The sequence below is a fragment of the Sorex araneus genome, chromosome 4 (assembly GCF_027595985.1).
Source record: "Sorex araneus isolate mSorAra2 chromosome 4, mSorAra2.pri, whole genome shotgun sequence".
In the NCBI taxonomy this organism is placed as follows: Eukaryota; Metazoa; Chordata; class Mammalia; order Eulipotyphla; family Soricidae; genus Sorex; species Sorex araneus.
This window is the reverse complement of record NC_073305.1, coordinates 210142716-210166435: the sequence shown is the minus strand read 5'-3', so window position 1 is coordinate 210166435 and position 23720 is coordinate 210142716. Positions and strand designations below refer to the sequence as shown.

Below are 23720 nucleotides of genomic sequence, written 5' to 3'. Positions count from 1 at the left end.
CTTCAAATCCAAGGGAGTTTCTGTTTGCCAGTAAAAGTGTGTGTGTGGGGGGGGAAGCAGGTATTTTCCATCTGATGAATCAGTGACTTTAAGAAAAGGAGGCTCTTGAAGGTCAGCTGGACAATTCAACCCCCTGAGCATCCATCAGTCACCCAGCAAATCCTAAATCAATCATTTCTCTGCCAGGGAGCTCTGTCCAGAGTGACTTCCCAGAAGATAAGTTGGTTTTAAATGATTTTTCTTTTAGCTCGGGACTATTATTCCTTCTTGACTATAGGCAACTGGGACAGCCAAAAAGACTTCACTTTCTTCCTTTTCTTAAATCTTAGCAATAAAAAGTAGGTCAGTAACCGTGTGCCTTTTCCTATGGCTGCGTTCAGAAGAAAGGGATTTGTAACCTTCAACATCCCCTTTCCTCATGATTATCACTTGCTAATACCATGACTCTTTGTCATTGCTTGGCATTCCACTATGAGCACTGCTATCTTTTATCCGCTGTACTTTTACCTTCACATCAAGGCTGTACCCTGACCTTCTGGTCCTCACCCTATTTCAAAGTTTCCGTGTTTTATCTGCAGGATGAGGGTAAAAGCCGCAGACCGCGAGCAGGATTTACTTCGTTGTCTGCAGAAAGCAGCGTTCACGACTGCCCCGTTCTCCACCCAGCGCTAGTGCCGCATTCTCTCCTCTCCAGATGCAATGTCATAGCCCCAGCGGCTGACCCTCCGGCCCTCGGACCTTTAAAAAGCAGTGTGAAAAATGCACGCCATAAAAAAAAAATTTTCCCCCCTTCTAATTAGAGAGTGTCCACTGAACTTCCCACTTGCAGATACTCAAGCGGGTCCCATGTTTTAGGGGCCAGTACAATGGCCTGCGGGTTGGAGATGAGGGCTCAGTTAGCAAGGAGAAAAAGAGTTAAATAACCACACCAGCTAGCCGCCCCAGACTCCCACACCCCACAGTAAATTTCCACGCAGCGGTCAAAAGCCAGAATAGGCTGGCTGGGCAGTGGACATCAGGGTGCCCGGCACCCTCGGCAGTAAGAACGTCCCAAGACAACCGTCCACAGTTTGGAGTCCGCACGCAGCCTGTTCACTATGGTGGGCTGGCCGAACACCCACTACGGGCAGCGGGAAGGCCGCCAGCCCCGCACTCCGGGACCCCAACGCACACCAAGAAACAACACAACGCAGAGAGGAGGGCGGGGCCTTCGGCCGCACCCCTTCGCCTTCTCCCCGCCTTCTTTGTTCCTTCCAGAGTCACCATTGGCTCCTTGCCCACGAGACCGGGAGAACCGCGGAGACTGCGGTGAGCTGCGATTGGACAGCGTCTCTGCCGCTCGGCCGGTGGCCCGCTCGCGATTGGCCGGGATGCCGCCGGGGGTTTGAATCGCTGCCCCGGTCGGGGAGGGTTTTGCCAAAGTGCCACGTTGGGTCGGGCTGCGGCTTTCAGAGCCGGCTCGGGGTGCCGACCGGGGCGCTCGAGCCGGGCCGCCGGCCGTTGGGGCCGTTGCCAGTCGGGAAGCCGGTCCGTGGCGTGCGCTTGCGGGGCCGCCCGGCGGCGGCGAGTGGCTCCGATCTGGCTGCGCGGTGGCGGCGCGTCCCGCCCGAGGGCGGCTCTGGCTGAGGGCGGAGGGGCCCGCGCAGAGCCGGGGGCAGCGGCCGAGGCTGGACCGCGGCGTCGGGGGCCGCTGCCCCCGGAAGAGCCGAGCGAGATGCTGTCGGAGAACCTGATGGAGGAGTTCGAGGTGAAGGAGGACGAGCGGTGGTACGACCACCAGGACCTCCAGCAAGGTGAGGGAGGGCGCGGTCGGCGCGCGCGCGGGCACGCTGCGGGCTGGCACCTTCTCCCTCCCCGGCTTTAGGAAACTTTCAAAGTTGCCTGTGCTCCTGGCGCCCGAGGGATGGCAGGTGCGGGCAAAGTCGGGGCGCTCACCTGCGTTGTTGACCGGCCGCACCTGCCCATCCCACCCCGAGGCAGCCTCTGCGCGCGCCCGAGCTTCTGCGCAGTGAGCGGCCCCGGCGCCCGGGCGTGCGGGGCGCCCCGCTGCCCTGCTCTGTCCCCGGATTAACTGCTTTAATCCTCCCGGCATTCCTTGGCGCCCCGAGAAGAGGGGCTCGTCCGCTGGGTGGGGGGGGGGGGGGGAGATAGGAACCGCCGCGGGGTAGCAGGAGACGCAGAGATCGGTTATCCCCATTTCCTAGACGAGGAGAGCGGTGGCTGGAAAAGCGAAGTGACTTCCTCCGAGTTGGGGAGGTGGTGGCGGCGGGGACAAACTGGGAAGCATCATCACACTCGAAAAGAGTGTGCGCAGTGCCCAGCTCCTCTCTCTTGACAACTGGGTCCACACTGGGTTACAACTTCAGTTGGGGGTGTTAGACCTCTTTTATTTTTTTGGGGGGGGGGGTGTTAAACGGGGGAGATGCTTCAACCAGCTTCGAAATGAAACGACTTCAGGGAACTGTAGTTCCTACTAGCTACTTTGCTCTGGAGCTTTTCAAAAGGAGGCTTGGTCTATCTTGTCTCCAAAGAGCAACTCCGAGTAGCCTTAAGTTTGGAACCAGCCCTCCCCTGATCCCAGCACACACACGCACTACCCCCACCCGCCATGGTAAAAGAGCCTGAGCTTGCAATTAGATAACTTCTCTCTCTTTTTTTTTTTTTTTTTTTTTGGTGCCCTAACGCTAGTGCTCATCCAGACCTCCGAAAGGTCGCAACTCTTGGGTTGGGAGAGCTGAAGGGCTGGAGAGAGCGCACAGCAGCTAAGGCTTTTTGTCTTGCGCACAGCGGACCCGGGTTCAGTTTCTGGCACTCTGGCACCGCCAGGAGTGATCCCTGAGCACAGAGCCGGGAGCAAGCACCGAGCACAGCCAGATGTAACCTATACATCCCCTCCCCCCCACAGCCCACAATAAAACAAACAACTGAACAGTTCTTGGGAATTCGGGGGCTGGGGGGTGTCACTCCGGGCTGTGCGCAGGGGTTATGCCCAGCTCAGCACTTAGGGATCACAACTGTCAAATTTGGGGGAGCATTTAGAGTGCCAGCGATTTGACCCAGGTCCGCCACGGGCAAGGCTATACCCTCTGTACTATTCCCTCCAGGCCCTCGTGGGGATTTTTTTTTTGCCCCCCCCCCCCAGGCATCCGCTGCTTCTGTGGGTCTGTATAAATTCTATTCTTCAGTTCTAACTCTGCTCTGCATATTGATATCTGATTGAATAGTAAATGATAGGCATGTTCTACTACTAACCATTGAGCTTGGGGACATTGCAAGAACCCTGACTTGATCGATTCAGACATGGAAAAGGATGTCTTTGGCAGGAAGGCGATTTGTTAAAGGTATATTCCGTGGAGAGTCTTGCTCCGTTCACCATGAGGTTCATTTGGTCAGCGCTGTGTCATGCCCGGCCTGTGATGACAGCATCGGGTTCCTTAGGTTCCTTAGGCACCTGACAGAGTCGTCTTCCATTTTAGCAAACCTGTTTCCAGAATTCCCCATAAGTATTGATGGCCTACTTTGATACTTCTCCCGGATTAATGAGGCAACCTCCGCGCACTTGCAACATTTCCCCCAACTAAATTAAGCTGATTGGATAATGGAAGCCGAGTAAATTTCTCGCCCGTGTTTAATCAGCAGAGATCTGTATAGGCATGTTTTCTGAATAATACTTAGCACATAATAGGGACGTGATTTTAGTATTTGTTGAACTGAGACATGCCAGATTTCAGCTTGCATGACTCCCTTCTGTAATCCACCTTAGTCCACAGTGCACGTTCTTCCCTCAGGGGGGAACTTCGGGGCCATCAGTTATAACAGTTAAGTCGGCTGAGAAACAAGTGCCCGGTGTTGGGTGTGTGTATTAGAACTCTTTGACCTCTGATGAGAACATCAGGTATTTAAGCTTATTGAAACCTTAACCTCGGACCAAAACTCCATGATGGCACTTTGCATTTGGAATTTGTTCTGTTTTTTTTTTTTTTCCAAAGGACTTTTACACCTGTTATCACGGTGGACCTTGAAATTATCTTGGATATCTGAAAGAGTGTGTATGTGTTTGGGGAGGGATAGAAATAGGTGCAAAATGTCAACAATTACAGTTTGTGTGGTCGGAGTGATAGTACAGCAGGTAGGGCGCTTGCCTTGCACCCGGTCGACCCGGGTTCGATCCTCAGCATCCCATATGGTCCCCTGAGCACCGCCAGAAGTATTTTCTGAATACAGAGCCAGGAGTAAGCCCTGAGCATTGCCGGATGTGGCCCCTAAACCAAAAAATTAAATCATTAAAACAATCACAACTTTTGAATATGTCCTATGAAAGAATGAAGGTTGCACTGGCATCAAAGGTTGTGCTAAAGCACTCCTGAAGCTCTAACGGGTTTTTAGATGTGTTTCTCTAATTTATAGTCTACGCTGTGCTAACTGCTCATGAGGCTGAGGGGTCTCAGGTCTGCCCTGAGACGGGGCCAGTAGGATCCTCCTCAGGAAGCTGACAGTCTGGGGACCAGAGAAGCCAGAGAAGTGTCTTCCCAGATGTGCCCAATGTGTGTGCCTGACACCGGAGATCGTTGCTGCTAAATGAAGTGTGCAGACAGGTCAGCCGTAAACAGATTGGGCAGGCTTTATGTGCAGACGTCTATGCATTCTTTTTATTTTAGTGAAAAACTGATTTACTGGGCGTTAGAGCAAGAGTACAATACGTAAGGCACTTGCCTTGCATGCAATGCCAGTTCAATGCTGGCACCCCAGACGGTCCCCCACGCCCACCAGGAATGATCCCTGAGTGCAGAACCAGGAGTAAGCCCAGACTACTGCCAGCTACGGCCAAACCAGCCCCCACCCCCACCATTGCCCATGATGTACGAAGTTCTTGATAGTGGGTTTTAGGCACACAATATTCTAACACCAATCCCTCCACCAGTGGCCGCTTCCCTCCGCCTCTGTCCCCAAGTTCCCTCCCACCCACCCCCAAGCCTGCCATCTGGTCAAGCACCTTTTAAAGTTTGGTTGTTGTAGTCCGGATCTTTTGTTTTTAGTGTTGGTGACTCTGGTTTGGATATATCTTTTTTTTTTTTTCCACTGTCCTCCCAGTTCACTTTCTTGAGTGAAAGCTGGCTTAAGTGACACAAGTCATTATTTATTTATTTATTTATTTATTTTTGCTTTTTGGGTCACACCCAACAGTGCACAGGGGTTACTCCTGGCTCTGCATTCAGGAATTATTCCTGGCAGTGCTGGGGGACCCTATGGGATGCTGGGAATCAAACCCGGGTCGGCCACATGCAAGGCAAACGCCCTACCCGCTGTGCTATCGCTCCAGCCCCAAGTCATTATTTAAGTTGATTGAATCTTGGTTCGAAAGCTGGCTGCAACTTTCTTTTTGTTAGTCTGGTTTTTTTCTGGGGGCCACGTGTGGCGGTGCTCAGGTCTTGCTCCTGGCTCTGTGCTCAGGGATCACTCCAGGTGAAGCTGGAGGGAACCACATGTGGTGCCGGGTCTCGAACCCCAGTGGACTGTGTGCAAAGCAAGTGCCTTACCTGCTGGTACTTCCCAGCCCCTGAGGCTTTTTTTTTTTTTATTAAAATTCTTACTTTGGGGGCTGGAGTGATAGCACAGCAGGTAGGGCATTTGTCTTGCATGCGGCCAACCCTGGTTTGAATCCCAGCATCCCATATGGTCCCCTGAGCTCCGCCAGGGGTAATTCCTAAGTGCATGAGCCAAGAGTGACCCCTGTGCATCGCTGGGTGTGACCCAAAAAGCAAAATAAATAAATAAATAAATAAAATAAAATTCTTAACTTTGGAAAGCTCCACCATTCGTAGATTCATAGGTTGTTAGAAAACACGTAAAACTGTGAAGGTAGAAGGAGAAAATTCTCTGCTTTCATGAAACACTTTGATGAAGTGTCTTTTGTCAGCAGGCTGAGCTGGCATGGTAAGAATGCTGACAGCGATCTCTGTGGTGAGATCCTTTCTGGGGCAGCAGGTAATGATGGTGCTTGCCTTGAAATGTGCCCTTGAAAACAAGGTGGAAGCACTTCAGAGACTTGAGTTGTCTTTTAGACCAGCTGCTATTATAATTGTAGTTTGGTGAGCGGTGCCAGCTGAGACGAGGGATTCGGGTTTCTATTCTCTGAATCAGAGAATGAAGTCTGACTTTGAAGGGATCCTAAGATTTCTCCTTCTTTTCTAGCCAGGGTACATTTTCCCTGCACACAAGTGGATTTGCCGAATCACCCTTTGGAGGGTCATTCAAACGAACACACCATCAGATTTCTTGGTGTTTATACTCGGTTGGGTTCTCCTTTCCTCCCCAATTACAGTAACGTTGGCAACAGGAGTGCAGAGAGCATCACCAGATGACGCATTTGACTTGGTAATAGGACAAGCTCCCAGCCTTAGTGTTATTGAATTACGGCTACAGCCCACTGCGAACAGGGCAGTAAGTGCCGCTTCCCTTCCTGTTTGAAAGAACAGAAGATTTCACAGTAAGAGAAACCACAGGAGTAGTGGGATTGAAAGGTTTCAGAATGCTGGAAGAAAGATTCTTTTAAAAAGTCACTCTAACAGAAGAGCTTCTTTTTTTTCTCTCTCTCTCTTTTCCTTTTTTTTTTTTTTGCCCAAAGCACTGGGCTTACTTGAGCATCTATTTAAGCTCATAGTTTACACCGTTCAAATCGATTGTCACTTGCAAAGGCCAATGAGTGAAGGCAGTGATGGTGAAGGCATTGATAGGTTGTAGTTGTCAAGCCTGTGGTCATTTTAGTGTCTCCGCGAAGCCAGTGTGACCAATTTAGCCCTCTTAGCTAAAAAGTTCTTATTGCTGGCCGGAGCAATAGCACAGTGGGTAGGGCGTTTGCCTTGCACGCAGCTGACCCGGGTTCGATCCCCGGCATCCCATATGGTCCACCAAGCACCGCCAGGAGTAATTCCTGAGTGCAAAGCCAGGAGTAACCCCTGAGAATTGCTGGGTGTGACCCAAAAGCAAAATAAAATAAAATAAAATAAATCTTAAAAAAAAAAAGTTCTTATTGCGAAATAAAGACGAATGGGTGCATAAAGCTTCAAAAACTATTGTTATCTTTTTCTTTTGTGCCTTAATTAGAAGGAAAGGACATTGAATATCCCCCGACCCTCCTCTGACTTCCCCCCAATTATTTAGAAAACCTTCTTGGGCCGACTGCCAACTTTTGACTCCTTTTGGTCATGGAAGCCAGATGCTACACAACAGGAAATGGACTTTTTTTTTTTAAGACCAAAAAAAGACCCTTGTCTTTAAACTAACAGATGAAGTCATGTCCGATTATACAGTGTGACTTCACAGGCATTTCTCTCTTAGTGGAGACTCGTCTTGCCAGAATCCTCCCCTAAGCACCCATGAAATATTCAGCCGACCGAGACGGCAGGTTACCGAGCCACGCTGGGCCTTTGTTCAGCTGGAAATAAGGGTGGCGATAAGAGCACGTCTCAAATTCTTTGCTGTTATTTACTGGACGAGGGCTACCCTCCGCGTCTCTTTCCGCACCGGCAGGAATGCGGCTGCTCGCCTCCCCGAAGCAGGGTAGGTAGTTTCACAACTGAAAGCCGCGGCTGGTTTCCAAGACGCCTGACTCCGGAAAAGCTTTCGGCTCGGGCTTGGGTCTTGAGTTAAGAATGCTTCAGAGGTTGGGGGCTGGAGTAATAGTACAGCGGGTAGGGCGTTTGCCTTGCACGCGGCCAACCCGGGTTCGAATCCCAGCATCCCATATGGTCTCCTGAGCACTGCCAGGGGTAATTCCTGAGTGCAGAGCCAGGAGTAACCCCTGTGCTTCGCCGGATGTGACCCAAAAAGCAAAAAAAAAAAAAGAAAAAAGAAAAAGAAAAGAATGCTTCAGAGGGGCCGGAGCGATAGTACAGCGGGTACAGCAGTGACCTTGCATGCAGCTGGCCCCAGGTTCGATTCCCGGCTTCCCATAGAAACCCTCCCACACCCTTTCCCACCCCGCCCCCACCCCCCAGCGCTGCCAGGAGTGATTTCTGAGTGCCAAGCCCTGGCACTGCTGGGTGTGGCCAAAAAAAAACAATCAGAAGAATGTGGGGCTGAGATAGAGCGCAGGTGAGGTGCTGACCTCACATGCGGCCATCCAGGTTAGATCCTGGCACCCGACTGGCACCTGCCAAGAGTGATCCTTGGGCACAGAGCCAGGAAGAAGCCCTGAGCACAGCTGGGTGTGCCCTCCTCGCCTCCCCCCCTTCCCCCCCACCACCACCAACAACAAAAAGGTTTTCTGTGACGCTCTAGTCTTTCCCAGGGAGAAATTACCCCCCACCCAGGCCAGGAGACACTTAGTAATGCTTCTGCTTGGCTGGGGCCCTGTGGGCTGGCTTTTATAGGGGGACTGTGTGTACATGTCACATTCTCCGCGCGCGAGATAATATTTCTCATCTCCAGACACGCAGAGTTCCTTTCCCTGTAGTGAAAACAGCATAGCAACTTGCCGGGGGTTGTTTGCATTTTCACCGGCAGAGCACGCAGTAAGAGCCGAATTGCTCAGTCCTGGCCATTTATGAAAACCAGTGAAAGGATACAGCCCCGAGACGAGGTGCGGTTTGTACTCTGTCCCTCAGAGATGGGTGTCAGCATTACGGCCCTAGACTAAACACCGAGTGTGGAATTAAGGTTACAGGAAGGCCCCGTGGCTAATGTTTGACTCACCAGACAAGTGAGGTGCATTAGCATTTTGTGCTTCCAGAGGCTTCATCTGAAAGACTGGATTGAATCCCTTGAAACCATAAAAACTGTCACGGTAGCATGGTAGCACAGTAGCACTGTCGTCCTGTTGTTCATCAATTTGCTCGAGCGGGCACCAGTAACGTCCCCATTGTGAGACTTGTTGTCACTGTTTTTGGCATATCGAATACGCTACGGGTAGCTTGCCAGGCTTTGCCATGCTAGGTGGGATAATCTTGGTAGCTTGCCGGGCTCTCCGAGAGAGACGGAGGAATCGAACCCGGGTCGCCTGCATGCAAGGCAAACGCCCTACCCACTGTGCTAAAAACTATTGCCTCTTAAATGCTTTAAGTTCTTTGCAAAGGTTCCGTGTCTTTTGAACATAAGATACTATATTAAACTTGAAGTCAGAAACGCATCAATAGATGCTAATATTTATTGCTTTATTGTGGGGATGTCATGTCTAGCAGGACTAAGGTATCTGGGGACCACTCCTAGCTCTTGTGTTCAGGACCGCCCCCCTCCCCGGCGGTGCTTTGGTGTCAGGGACTCAACCTGCATGCAAAGCATGTGTGCAGGCCACACCCATCTCTCTGGCCCCCTGTTAATATTTAAATTAGGTGTTTAAATCTGTTCTCTCATCGCTACCAACTACTGTTGCTGCTTTATTTAAAATGTGTCTTAGGATCTGGGAGGTAGTTCAAAGGACTCATGTGTGTTGCATTCTGGAGTCTTGAACTTGATCCCCTGAACCCCTCTGGGTATAGCCCACACATAAAAATAAATAAATAAATAAATAAATTGGGTATAAATGTATTTAAATGAGCTAAAGTGTGTTGTGTTCTCGGTCTCCTAATGAAAAGCTAACCAAGTAAAATACTAATTATTCACTTGGCTGGGTAGTACTCAGTAACAGAGGTATTGCTTTCCCAGGGTCTCGAGAGAGAGTGGGGTGCGGGGTGAGGGAAGCTGGTGCTTGCTGACACCCCCCAGCACCCCCGCATGGTCCCCCAAGCCTTGCTAGGATTGATCCATGCTTGTAGAGTCAGGATTAATCCCTAAACACCACTGGGTGTGGCCCAAAAAAACAAAACAAAATTATAATAATAAAAAAATTTTAATTTCCTCTGTGCCATTTCACCTGCCACTGAGTTTTATAGTAAATCCTCAAACTGTGATTTTGGGCTTTTTCTTTGTTTGTTTGCTTTTGTTTGGGGGCCATGCCCAGAGATGCTCAGGGGTTCCTCCTGGCTCTGCACTCAGGAATTACTCCTGGCTGTGTTCGGAGGACCATATGGGATGCCGGGGGATCGAACCCAGGTGGGCCATATGACTGTTTGCTGTACTATCGCTCTGCCCCTCAATACTGATTTTTAGGAGAAATGATTTTGTACAACACACCCACTTTTCTAACTGACTGATTGATCAGCTAATTGGCTGGTGGATTCTAAGTTTGTGTGCTTGGGGCCACACCTAGCCATACTCAAGGCTTACTTCTGGCTCTGCTCACAGGGATCAGTGTGGCGGGTCTGGGGTGCTGGGAGCTGAATCCAGGTTGGTCGTGGGCAAGGCGAGCACTCTACCTGCTGTACTATTTCAAAGTGGCCGCATCATCAAACTTTTCCGTGAAGATTCATGACGCTTCTAGCATTTGGGATAGCTTTGTTATGTGCCTTCCTTCACTTTCTCGCCTGCTTATTCCAGGTCAGAGTTGTGGGTGGCCAGAGCTTATCCGGCAGCTCAGGACATGAAGCGGGTACCAACTCAGCAGGGCCATTCCATGGCGGGGGTGTATACACGGCCACACTCTGTGGTTAGGACAGTTGGGACACGCCTTTGGGTGTGTGTTTGTGCCTCTAGGAGGAGCCCCAGGAAAAAACATAGACTCAGGAGAATGGCTACCCGCACAGACACCCGCCCTGCAAGTTTTGTTGTTGTTTTTTTGGGGGGAGCCACAACTGGCAGTCCTCAGGGTTATTCCTGGCTCTGTGCTCGGGGACCATTGCGGGCCGTGCTGGGGGGGACCCTTGGAAGAACAGGATTCAAACCAGGGTTGGAAAACAGGAGCCCTTCCCACTGCTCTACTTCCTGTCTCTGATCCCTCTCCCCTCGTTTCCCCCCTCCCTTTTTTCCCCCCTCATAAGCATTATCGCAAAATGGAATTCTTTGAGGTCCTGCTGTGTATTGAGTCTTGGCTCCTTCTTGCTTTGAAGGGCTGGGTCATAGAGAATGTTAAAGTGAGATAAATTGGCATTCTTCTTTTTTTGGGGGGTGTGGGGAGTCACATCTGGCGACGCACAGGGGTTACTCCTGGCTTTGAACTCGGGAGTTACTCCTGGCAGTGCTCAGGGGACCATATGGGATGCTGGGAATTGAACCCAGTTGGCCGCATGCAAGCAAAACACCCTACCTGCTGTGCTATGGCTCCAGCCCCATCTGGGCTAATTATTCTAAGATTCTCTTCTTGTGTTAGATCTTCAGCTTGCCGCGGAGCTTGGAAAGACGTTGCTGGACCGGAACACAGAGCTGGAAGAGTCGCTCCAGCAGATGTACGCCACCAATCAGGAGCAGCTGCGGGAAATTGAGGTAATGGGCGCAGCAGCTGAGCCGTCCCAGCCGGTGGCAAGTCAACTGCTGCTCCAGCAGTGAGACCAGGCTGAAACGACACCTGCGGTATAACACAACACTGCATGACCTACCCAGACTCTTTGGAGAATGAAAATCATACGAGAGGGGGCCTGAGAGAAAGTACCACACGTAGGGTAGCTTGCCTTGCCTGCATCCGACCTAGGTTCCATCCCTGGCATCCCATATGGTTCCCCAAACCCCGCCAGTTAAAATACTTACATAATGTCATGTTCAAATTAAAATTGAACTGGAGTCTAAGGAGCTAGAGACCTAGGACAGTGGGCAGGGCACTTGCCTTGCAAGCAGCCGACCTGGGTTTGATCCCCAGCACCCCATGTGACCCCTGGAGCCCCACCAGGAGTAACCCGTGAGCATCGTGAGGTTTGGCAAAAAAAAAAAAGAAGAAGAAAAAGAAAAAACATTTGAGAGGCCAGAGAGTTTTGCATGCAGGTGGCCCGGGCTTGATCCCTGGCACCACAGGGTCCCCTGAGCAGTACCAGGTGCAAATCCTAAGCTCAGAGCCAGGAGTAGTACCCGAGCACCACTGGGTGTGGCACCAACAAACAAAGAGCACAGAACCGTCTGAGATGACAGGGAATGGCCCCTCAGATTCTCCGGGGCGTGGTCTGCTCAGGTGGGCTTTCTCTCTTCATGCAAGGTTACTGGAAGTGAATTCACCAGTAATCACCCACAGGTGGGGCTGTGAATAAAGTGAATGAATGAATGAATGGAGTTGTAAATATCACACTTAGTTTGTCCTTTTTGTTTTTTTTTTTGGGGGGGGTGCACACCCTGCAGTGCTCAGGGCCTACTCCTGGCTCTGTACTTAGAGATCGTTCCTGGCTGACTTGGGGAACCATATGGGGTGCTAGGGATTGAGCCTGGGTTGACTGCAAGGAAAATGCCCTGACCATCACATACCATACAGCCCAGTTTCCTGCTTTTTGGGTTTTTTTTTTTCTTTTTGGGTCACACCCAGCAATGCTCAGGCATTACTCCTGGCAGTGCTTGGGAGACCATCTGGGATGCTGGGGATCGAACCTGGGTCAGCTGCGTGCAAGGCAAACACCCTACCCACCGTACTATCACTCCGGCCCCCGTTTCCTGCTTTTGTAAGAAATGAATTACGCAGTATTGAAGACTGCGTATTGAAGACCTGTAGAACTATAAGACAGTACTACAGCGAATACTTGGGTATGCATCCCCTTAAGCAAGGAAACTATCTACTGTTCAATCTCCCTGGAAGTTCCTCCGTCCAGATTTGGGTTTAGATGAAAAATTTAAAATCATAGTATCAGATTTTGTAATGAGTCCAACCCCCCGTGCCTTTCAAAAACCGTAACATCGTATTTCCCTCTGCTGTGTAGGCTTCTGGGTCTTGGGGTCTGGTTTTAAGGTTTTGAGGTTTTTTTGTTTTGTTTTGGGTTTTTTTTTTCCCCTTTGGTTTTTTTTGGGCAACACCCGGCAGTGCTCAGGGATGACTCCTGGTTTCTGCCGCGGAGATCATTCCTGGTGAGGTTTGGGGTGGCATATGGGGTGCTGGCGATTGAAGCCAGGTCGACCGCATGCGGGACAAGCTCTGGCCCCATGTTTTCTGTTTCTAGTAAATTTTTGTCATTGTTGGTAATATACAGTTTGTCTTGTCTAACAAACTAAAATGAAAGATGATAGTTTAAGGCATTCATGTGGAAGGGGAAGCATTGTGGAGTGATAGTACAGTGGGTAGGGTATTCACCTTGCACGCAGCTGACCTGGGTTCAAGCCCCCACATCCCATATGGTCCCCTGAGCAAACTGGGTCGTTGTGCAAGTCAAGATCCCTTCCCACTGTACTGTGTCCTGTCTCTCCAGCCCTAGAAACTAAAGCAGTTTATTTCCTTTACTACATTTATTAATGGACTGGAGCGATAGCACAGTGGGGAGGGCATTTGCCTTGCACACGACCTACCCGGGTTCGATTCCTCCATCCCTCTCGGAGAGCCCGGCAAGCTACCGAGAGTATCCCACCTGCAGAGCAGAGCCTGGCAAGCTCCCCGTGGCGTATTCGATATGCCAAAAACAGTAACAAGTCTCACAATGGAGACGTTACTGGTACCCGCTCGAGCAAATCGATGAACAACGGGACGATAGTGCTACATTTATTAATAATGTAATATATCTTATTCTTGATTTGTCCTATTCTTCCCCCAACTTTCCCTTGTAACTTTGAAGACTATTGCTGTTTTGTCATGCTTTTTTTTTTTGGCTGCGTCCCACCTATGCTCAGGGTTTATGTTTACACTCAGAGATCACTACTGGCAGGGCTTGGGGGCATCAGGATTGAACCCAGGTGCAAGCTAAGTGCCCTGCCTGCAGAACTATCTGTCCAGCTTTTATTCATGGTTTTCTTTGGATTTAATGCCTAATCAGTCGTTTAGGCATCTTAACCCAGGAAAAATGAAAAGTTGACAAATTTCTTCCAGTGATTCTTAAGTTGGAGGTAGATGATCAGTTTGGGGGAGTTCTAAGAGACAGAAGGCGCTCAGGTGTTAGCCCTCAATTCTGTCGCAAGCAGCCAGGGACTTGGTGCGGGGGGGATCTGCTCCCGGCCGCCCCTCTGTGCCACAGAGCAGATTCTGGCTTGTATTTGGGAATAGGGTTGTTCTGAGGAGGTGAGATTTTGTGAGTGTAAATGTTTTTGGCTGTTTGAATGGTTGCGCAGGTTATTCATTTCTTAGGAACATTAGTCACAAAAGGATCTTTCTTCTGAAAAAAGAAATCTGTTCAACTCCTGGAAAATAGATTTTAAAAAACCAAGCTCATAACAGTTGAGATTACAGACGGATTTTATTTTCATAGACATGTTTTCTTTTACTTGACAGGAAAAAAATAGGATATTTTAATCAGGGAAAGAGTTTTTTTTTTCCAAATATAATAGGAAGTATTTCTCAAGTGTTGTGAAAGGCCTGTTTGATACTAAGTCCAGAAGATTTAGACTGTAATTATTAATAGAACAATAATCCCCACATTGCAGAAGAGCCAAATTTCCATTCATTCTTTTTGCATTTTAGCTTGGGTTATGTCTTTTTTCCCTTGCATTTCAGGTGGGGGTTCTCTTTTTTGGGGGAGGAAAGTGGGGTGGGTGGCCCACACCTGGTGATGCTTAGGACTTACACCTGGCCCTGCTCTCAGGGATCACTCCTGACCCCTCAAGGACTGTACTGGGGTGCTAGGATTTGAACCCGGCTCAGCCACAAGCACCGAGCCCGGCGGCCCCAGGCATGGTTTATTTGCACATGTGCTGGTGGAACAGAGCCCAGTCGCTCCTGCACCCCCGCTGGGAAGGTTTCCTGTTCCTAGTGTTTTGTGTATAACCTGAACCTTGTACTCATGGTTGAGGTGACAGCCTGCAAAGGCCAAGGCAGATGGGAAATACGATTCACTGCACTTTCACTACCCTTGATCTTAGCCAAAAGGCCAAGAAGCGATTGCACTTTACTTCGCTGTGATTTTGGTTGTTTATTTTGGGGCCAGACTAGTGATGCTTGGGCTGGAGCGGTAGCGCAGCCGTTAGGGCGTTCGCCTTGCACGCGGCCAACCCGGGTTCGATTCCTCCACCCCTCTTGGAGAGCCTGGCAAGCTACTGAGAATATCCCACCCGCACAGCAGAGCCTGGCAAGCTCCCCGTGGCATATTCGATATGCCAAAAACAGTAACAACAAGTCTCACAATGGAGATGTTACTGGTGCCCGCTCAAGCAAATTGATGAGCAACGGGATGACAGTGATAGTGACTAGTGGTGCTCAGGACTTAACTCCTGATGCTCCGGGCTTACTCCTGACTCTGCACTCTGCAGTCACTGCTGGCAGTGCTGAGGAGATCATATATGACCTGGTGTCGGCCGTGTACAAGGCAAGTATGTTCCTCAGCCCCTCTATCTCTCCAGCTCCTGCACTTACGTTTTAGTACTTTTCCTGTTTGTTGACTTTTTTTTGTTCCCTCATGTTTCTGTCATCCCACTATCTTGTTTAAAATGTCTCCTACTGGGGTCTGGAGCAATAGTACAGTAGGAAGGGCATTTGCCTTGCATGCAGCTGACCCACCGGCATCCCATATGGTCCCCCAAGCACCACCAGGCCTAATTCCTGAGTAAGCCCTGAGCATCATTGGGTGTGACCCAAAAGCCTAAATCAATAAGTAATAAAAATAAAAAATGTCTCCTCCTGTTCAATATGTTTGTGTACGTGACCTTTTTTTGGTGCTTGCATTTTTGGATCTTGGCAGATTAGTCAGATTCATTTGAAACTATCAATAATTGTGAACTGAGAAAATCAGAAAATCAGGGCTGGAGCGATACTACAGTGAGCAGGGCATTTGCCTTGCATGCAGCTGACCTGGGTTCTATCCCCAGTATCCCATAGGGTCCCCTGAGCACTGCCAGAAGTAATTCTTGAGTGCAGAGCCAGGAGTAACCCCTGAGCATTGCCTGGTGGACCCAAAAACAAAACAAAACAAAAAAAAAACAGGAAATCAGAAATGAATCTTTAAAAGGTTAGAAAACAAATCCATTTCCTTCTAGATTTGGTGTGTGTCGGGGGAAGTTATATACATACATACACACATACTAATTTAAAATTTTTCAGGCCAAACCTTTCAGTAATGACAGATTCTGGGGTCTTACCCTCGTTCTTGGTGAGAGATCTAATGAATTGTTTGAAAGTCGCTGACCCGTTCAGCCAGACCCTTCCTTAGGTCACCGTCCACAGAATCTTGGAGACCACAGAGCTTTGCGTATTAGTTCCGAGTTAATAAGATTACACTAGCATGTGAAGCCAGAGTGCTTCCTTTCTTTTGGTAGTCCAAGACCAGAATATTACAAGTTTGTTCTAAATGGTTTCATTGTTTTTAATCAGGTTTTTCCAATATCAAATGAGATTTTTTCTGTAGTTTTGATTGTCTTAAATAGCCTTTTGGGGGCCTAGAGGGAGACTCCAAAGGGCTGAGTGTGTGTTTGGCATGAGGGTTTGGTCCCTGGCACCAGGTAATCCCTCAAGTACCACCAAACACCACAGAGAAAGACCGGGAATACCATTAGGTGTCCAAATGCACCCCCCGCCAAAAAAAAAAAAAAAAAAAGAGTAAATAAAATAGCTTTTTTCAGAGAAAATGGAAAACCCCCCAAAAAGTAGCATATTTGTACTTTCTTGCAAGTTGACTTAGTTTCCTTTTGATTGGCCACACCTCTTATTTGGGTGCCACACCCAGCAGGGCTCAGGGCTCACTCCTGGGATCACTCCTGGCAGGGTTCCATGACCCCGTGGGGTGAACCCAGGTCGGCTGCCTGCAAGGCAAGCGCCCTGCACACTGTACTGTGTCCCTTGCTCATAGACTCCAGTTCAATTCTAATTTGAACATTACATTAAGTATTTTTACTTTTTTTTTTTTTCTTTTTGGGTCACACCTGGCGATGCACAGGGGTTACTCCTGGCTCTGCACTCAGGAATCACTCCTGGCAGTGCTCAGGGGATCATATGGGATGCTGGGAATCAAACCCGGGTCGGCCGCGTGCAAGGCAAACACCCTACCAGCTGTGCTATTGCTCCAGCCCCAAGTATTTTTACTTTTTGGGGGTTGGGCTGGATGGAGCGATAGCACAGTGGTAGGGCATTTGCCTTGCAGGAAGCTGACCCAAGTTCAATTCCTCCGCCCCTCTTGGAGAGCCCGACAAGCTACCGAGAGTATCTCCCCCCCTCCACAGTAGAGCCTGGCAAGCTACCCATGACGTATTCGATATGCTAAAAAAAAACAAAAACAGTAACAAGTTTCACAATGGAGATGTTACTGGTGCCCACTTGAGCAAATCGATGAGCAATGGGATGACAGTGACAGTGGCAGTGACTTTTTTTAGTTCGTTATTATTTTTTTAGCCCATACCTAACTAACCCAAATGTGGAGCCAGGAGAAGCCCCAAGCACCCCTGAAGCCCAACAAAGTTCCGATCCAGTTCTGCCTCCTGTGTATTACCAGTTTATCACCAGGGATGCTGCAAGTCCCTCTTTTTCCCTCTTTCTAGTTGTGCTACTGAGAAACATTGTGGATACTTCCTTCGTGATCTATACATTGTGTTTCAATGCCTTGCAGTGGAGTGGAAGGGAATCAAAGGAAGGAAGTGAATGATGCGACACTTTATTATTGATTACTGGGCCAGAGAGAGGGGACAGGGGTTCAGGCACCGCCTATGGTGCTCTGGGCACTGTACCATTGTCCCATTTCTCTGGCCCCACGTCTTCCCCTCTTGGTTTTCTTGTTTCTGTAGAGCGTCTGTTTCGTTGCTCATTTCTAAACACCGGTTACAGGTTTCCTGCCTTTTCTCTCTAGGAGGGTTTTTATAGCTCTCTGAGTATTGGGCCTGTTATGCACTTAGAAAGTTCGGATGAGCCTCCAGCTGCTCGCAGGCATGCGGGGGAGACCCGAGGATGCAGCCCCGTGAGACCAAGTAGGGGCTTCTCCTCGCTTCCTATTGAGAAAAGTCATTTAATCAGGATTTCAAGGCCTCATTTTTGTAAAAGCGAACCGTGCTGCTGTGGAATCGCGCCAATTCCACACACTTGCTCTTGGTCACGCAGGTCTCGGCCGAGAACTCCGAAAACCCTTGAATTTCCTGATTGACAAGATGGGGCCTGGTGGCCTGAAAAACTGTCTGACCAGGGGGGTTACAGCTCTCAGCCCCAACACCTCCTCACAGTCTCAGGGGAGGTACCAGGGCTGGGGCTTGAGACCAGTCACCAGTGGTCAGTGATCCAATCAACCCAACCATGCAACAGAATGATGCTTTGTTTAGACTCTGAAATGAGATTGACGGGCCAGAGAGATAGCACAATGGGTAAGGTGCTTGCCTTGCACATGTCCAGCCAGGTTATCCCCAGCACCCTATGTGGTTCCCCCAACCCTTATAGGAGTGATCACTAGGTCACCGTCACTGTCACTGTCATCCCATTGCTCATCGATTTGCTTGAGCGGGCACCAGTAACGTCTCCATTGTGAGACTTGTTGTTACTGTCTTTGGCATATCGAATACGCCATGGGGAGCTTGCCAGGCTCTGCCATGCGGGCGGGATACTCTTGGTAGCTTGCCGGGCTCTCCGAAAGGGACAGAAGAATCGAACCCGTGTCGGCCATATGCAAGGCAAATGCCCTACCGCTATGCTATGGATTACTAGGTATGGCCCCAAAACAAAACCAAGCCAAATAATAAATAAGTTTATAACTTTGGGAGAGTTTCCAGGTTGGTGAGCTGTGGTGAGCTAGGAGAACCATGTCTCTGGAGAGGGCATTGGAGCCCCCATCAGACACACACACATGACCTCACCCCCAAACCTTACCCTATGTTGCTCTTCCATTTGCTTTCTATAAATCTGTAAATGTCAGTAAGGCGCTTCCTTCCCTAAGTCAGCGAGCCTGAGAGGAGGTCATGAGATCCCCCAAATCTATAGCCTGTGTGGAAGTGTGGGGGTGTCCATCTTCCCTTGAGACTCTTACCTGAGTCCCAGGAGCCGCGCATTCCTGCCGCTGGGGCTGTAGCCATTTGGCGTTGGAGAAGAAGCGGAGTGTTGGTGCCAGAGTGCTCACATCACCGCCCGAACCGTCCTGTCTTGCAGTACCTGACCAAGCAGGTCGAGCTCCTGAGGCAGATGAACGAACAGCATGCAAAGGTTTATGAGCAGTTAGACGTCACGGCACGGGAGCTGGAGGACACCAATCACAGGCTGGTCGCCGAGAGCAAGGCTTCACAGCAGAAGATCCTGAGGTACGTTGTCAGTGGTCCCCTGAGGAGAGTGAGGGAGACCAGAGCATAGCCGTGCTGGGTCCGGGGTCAGCGAGGGCGGATGTTAACTTCTCTCTGGAGACTAAGGCTAAAGCGGAGTCCTTCCCAGCTGAGATGGCTCCTGAGGCAATACGACTGAGCAGCAGCTGACTTCTGTCTGTTCCCCACAGTCTCACAGAAACCATCGAATGTCTCCAAACCAACATTGAGCATCTCCAGAGCCAAGTGGAGGAGCTGAAGGCGTCGGGCCAGCGGACCCAGGGCCAGAGGAGCGAGCAGGAGAAGTGGGAGCCCAACTTCTCCTCCCTGAAGGAGCTATACGACCTCCGCCAGTAAGAGCACAGCCCCCTCACGTCACAGGCACATTCTATATCCTTGATGGATTCAGGGCACCCTCTAAAGCTGTACCATGGGGCGCTGAGGGCTAGAGCAATAGCACAGCGGGGAGGGCGTTTGCCTTGCACGCGGCTGACCCAGGTTCGATTCCCAGCATCCTACATGGTCCCCTGAGCACCGCCAGGAGTAATTCTTGAGTGCAGAGCCAGGAGTAACCCCTGTGCACTGCTGGGTGTGACCCAAAAAGAAAAAAAAAGAAATTAAACAAAAAACCACGGGGCACTGAGATGGACCAAGAACAAAACCACATAAATTAACATAAGATAGTGACAGAGCTTGGGGAATATTAGATATTTGAGACTACCTTGTTTTGTTTCTTTTGGAGGGTTTGTTTCATTTTTGGTCATTGTCATTATTTTGGTTTTGGACCGCATCCAGCTCTGCTCAGGGCTTACTCCTGGCTCTGATCAGGGATCACTCCCGGGAGTGCTCGGAGGACCATGTGTGGATGGGGATCAACCCCTGGGCTTCCTGCATGTGAACCTTGTCAGCCTGTTAGCTGTTTCTCCAGCTCCTGTTCTGTGTAATACATTTAATAATTTTTTTTAAGGTTTTCTGGGGCTGGAGTGATAGTCTAGTGGGTAATGGCCAACTCGGGTTCAGTCCCCAACGTCCCATCTGGTGTCTCGAGCACACTGCCAGTGAGTCCTGGCACAGCTGGGTGTGGCCCAAGAATTCCGCCCCCACCTCCAATTTTTTTTTTTTAAGTTTTTTGGGGCTGGGAGAAAGCTCAAGTGGGTAGTACTCATGGCCTTGGGCTTGTTCCCTGGGACTAGACCACCCCCCTCCCAGCCACCCAAGTACCGCTGGGCATGGTTCTGTTCCTGAGCACTGCCAGAGGGAGCCGTTTGGGAAGGACCCCCGGGAGCAGAGTGTACATTTCCTCTCCTAAACTTCCGTTTCTTTTCAGCTTCTGCGCATGGGTTGTCGATTATGCCCAAACTCAGGCGTGTCCCAGCCCCGCAATATTTAATTGAGGGGCGGGCTGGAGCAATAGCACAGCGGTTAGGGCGTTTGCCTTGCATGCAGCCAACCCGGGTTCGATTCCCAGCATCCCATAGGGTCCCCGGAGCACCGCCAGGAGTGATTCCTGAGTGCAGAGCCCGGAGGAACCCCTGAGCATCGCTGGGGGTGACCCCAAAACAAAGCAGATCGCGGGCATCCCATATAGACACCCCCCCCCTCCAGCACTGCCAGGAGTAATTCCTGAGTGCAGAGACAGGAGGAACCCCTGTGCATCCCCGGGTGTGACCCAAAAAAGAAAAAAAAAATTAATCGAGGGGGGCTTGGGAGAACTCGCAGCCCACCTGGATAACGCCGTGCCCTCCCCTCCTAACCCCCCCTCCCCCGCCCGCCTTTCTCCTCCCAGGCACTTCGTGTACGACCACGTGTTCGCCGAGAAGATCACGTCCCTGCAGAGCCAGCGCAGCCCCGAGGAGGAGGAGAACGAGCACCTGAAGAAGGCGGTGGCCGCGCTGCAGGCGCAGCTGGGCGGCGAGCGGCGCAAGCGGCAGGCGGTGGAGGAGGAGTACGGGCTGGTGCTCAAGGAGAACGGGGACCTGGAGCGGCAGCTGGGCGCGGCGGCCGCCTGCGGCGCGCGGGCCCGCGAGCTGGAGGCCGAGGTGGCCGAGCTGCGGCAGCGCCTGCGGGCCGAGCACCCGCCTGCGCGCGGGCTGGAGAAGCTGGTGCCCGACGCGCTGTTCCTGCCGTGCCGGGAGCCCGGGCCGAGCCTGCTGGAGGAGCTGTGCCTGGCCGACGCGCCCCGCAAGCCGCTGACCCGCAGCAGCAGCGACACGCGGCTCAGCAGCCTGGTGGGCGGCGGCGGCGGCGGCGACGTGCTGGCGGCCCACGAGGACACGTGCATCCGCCACGCGCAGGCCGTCCAGCAGCGGGGCATCTCGCTGCTGCACGAGGTGGACACGCAGTACAGCGCCCTGAAGGTCAAGTACGAGGAGCTGCTGCGCCGGTGCCAGCAGGACGGCGCCGACGGGCTGGCCCACAAGGCCGTGCAGACTCCCGGGGCCCTGGCCAGGGAGCCCCCACCCGCCGCCCCGTGCTCCCCGCCCCGGCCCGAGGCGGCCACCCCCGAGCCGCTGGGCTCCCCGGCCACCGCCGCCGCCACGCCGCCCCCCGAGTACAAAGCGCTCTTCAAGGAGATCTTCAGCTGCATCAGCAAGACCAAGCAGGAGATCGACGAGCAGAGAACCAAGTACCCGGCGCTCTCCTCCCACTCCTAACCGCCCCTCTGCCCGGCCTCCCCTGACCCAGGCCTGGGGGAGCTCCTAGCCTTGCCCCCCACCTTGCCTGGCGCCTGGAGCAGGTGTGCCCAGCCAGGAAAGGAGCCGGCCGCCGTTTAGGGGCCCGAGAACTTACTTGCGTGTCCGCGCCTCAGGAATTGCCCTGACAAACTGGCCTCCGTGGCCGGTGCCCGGGTCCAGATCGGGATGCCCAGACCCACTGGGGGGGACAGGTGGGTGGGTCTCTGCTCCCCAGAAGCCAGCTTGAGCTCTCCGTGGGCCGACGGCGCGGCCCCTGCCACCTTCTCCTTCCCTTCTCCCTCGGCACTGGGTAGAAGGCGGGCAGACGGGATGCCACGCGCTGTTGGATACTGTGAAGGCGTTAGCAGGAATGTTCAGGGGGCTGCCGGCGTCTGATCCGAAATGAAATGGCATTAGCAAGCACTCCCGGCCGCTAGGTCTTACAGCTGCTACCAATTGAACCCTGGTCTCTCCCAGTCCAGAAGGACTGCCTGGTGGAAAGGGCAGGTCTCTTTATTAGTCTGCTGCGCCCGCCCTGGGTGCCTCCACCCGTTCTGCGCTTTTGGAGGCTGTTCCGTTCCTTTCTCAGCCGCAGAGGAAGGAGCAGGAGGAAGCCCCCCGCCCACCAGGTGGCGCTGGCTGAACCCCGCCTTCCCCCCAGCCCCCACCCCCCCACCCCCACCCCCACACACCTGCTCCTTTACTAACCAGTATTGATGTTCTGACTGTGGAAATAAACTCACCTGCGTCCTTTTAATTTAAGACTATTTAAGAGAACTGAGGTTTCAGTTGTTGTATATATTTTTTTTCTAAAGCCCCAATAAAACTCCTTCTGAACATGAGCACACTCGTCTATTGCTTGTTCTTGTAAACTTTGGTCATTACACACACACACACACACACACACACACACACACACACACACACACACACACACTGTCCATATTCTTCCTGCCCACTAGGAATGTCCGAATGGTCATTTTTGGTTCCATTCCTTTTTAAGTAGACCTGAGGATTGTGTCATAGCTCGGGCTCTGCTCAAGTTAAGTGTTAAAATTAGATTGTTTTGAGTATTTTAGGAATGCCTGCCAGATATGAGCTTGAATTAATAGCATTTAAATTGTCGGTTTTTCAAACGTTAAAAAAAAATTCAGTCACGAGGATTTGCAACATTCAAACACTAAAATGGTCACTGAATCTAAATCAGTTTTTATTTTTTTGATTTTTTTTAATGGGAAAAGGGTAGGAGCAGATGTTTTTAAAAAATAACTAAGACATTTTTCAAACAATACCAAACTCATTTCCTCTTCCCCGGGTTCCCGACCCCCTAACTCATCCCTCCAATATCAATTACCACTTCCATTCTGAAATATTTTATGCATGTATTAGAACATGAATAAGTTTTGCTTTTTGGTCTTTTTTGTTTGGGGGCCATACTCACTGATGCCAGGGATTGAATCTGGGTCGACTGCATGCAAGGTAAACAGCTTATCTGCTGTACTACCTCTGGCCCTCAACTACAGTATTTTTTTTTTTCAGCTTTTTGGGTCACACTCAGCGATGCTCAGGGTTTACTCCTGGCTTTGCATTCAGAAACTGCTCCTGGCGGTGCTCAGGAGACCATATGGGATGCTGGGAATCGAACCCGGGTCAGCCTCATGCAAGGCAAATGCCCTACTGCTGTGCTATCGCTCTAGCCCACAACTACATTGTTTATGGTGGTTGTGTTCCTACAAATACAGCACTATTACATAGTCCATGGTATATAAATTCCCATCCCTTTATTTTGAGGCCACACCCGGGTGTGTTCAGGTCTTACTCCTGATCATGTGCTCTGGGATCAGTCCTGGCGGGGTTCAGTGGACAAAATGAGGTGCTGGGGAGTGAACTTGGATTGGCTGCGTGCAAGGCAAGTGCCCCACCCAT

General features: G+C 51.0%; 1 protein-coding gene across 1 annotated transcript; it reads left to right on the top strand.

Annotated features, from left to right (window-relative positions):
* Positions 1 to 1416: 1416 nt before the first annotated feature.
* Positions 1417 to 22626, top strand: CDR2 (cerebellar degeneration related protein 2). The gene is made up of 5 exons (XM_004604284.2): positions 1417 to 1793; positions 11183 to 11295; positions 18974 to 19122; positions 19311 to 19472; positions 20906 to 22626. The coding sequence occupies exons 1-5, from the start codon at positions 1715 to 1717 to the stop codon at positions 21771 to 21773; spliced, it is 1371 nt and encodes a 456-aa protein (XP_004604341.2). The 5' UTR covers positions 1417 to 1714; the 3' UTR covers positions 21774 to 22626.
* Positions 22627 to 23720: the final 1094 nt, after the last annotated feature.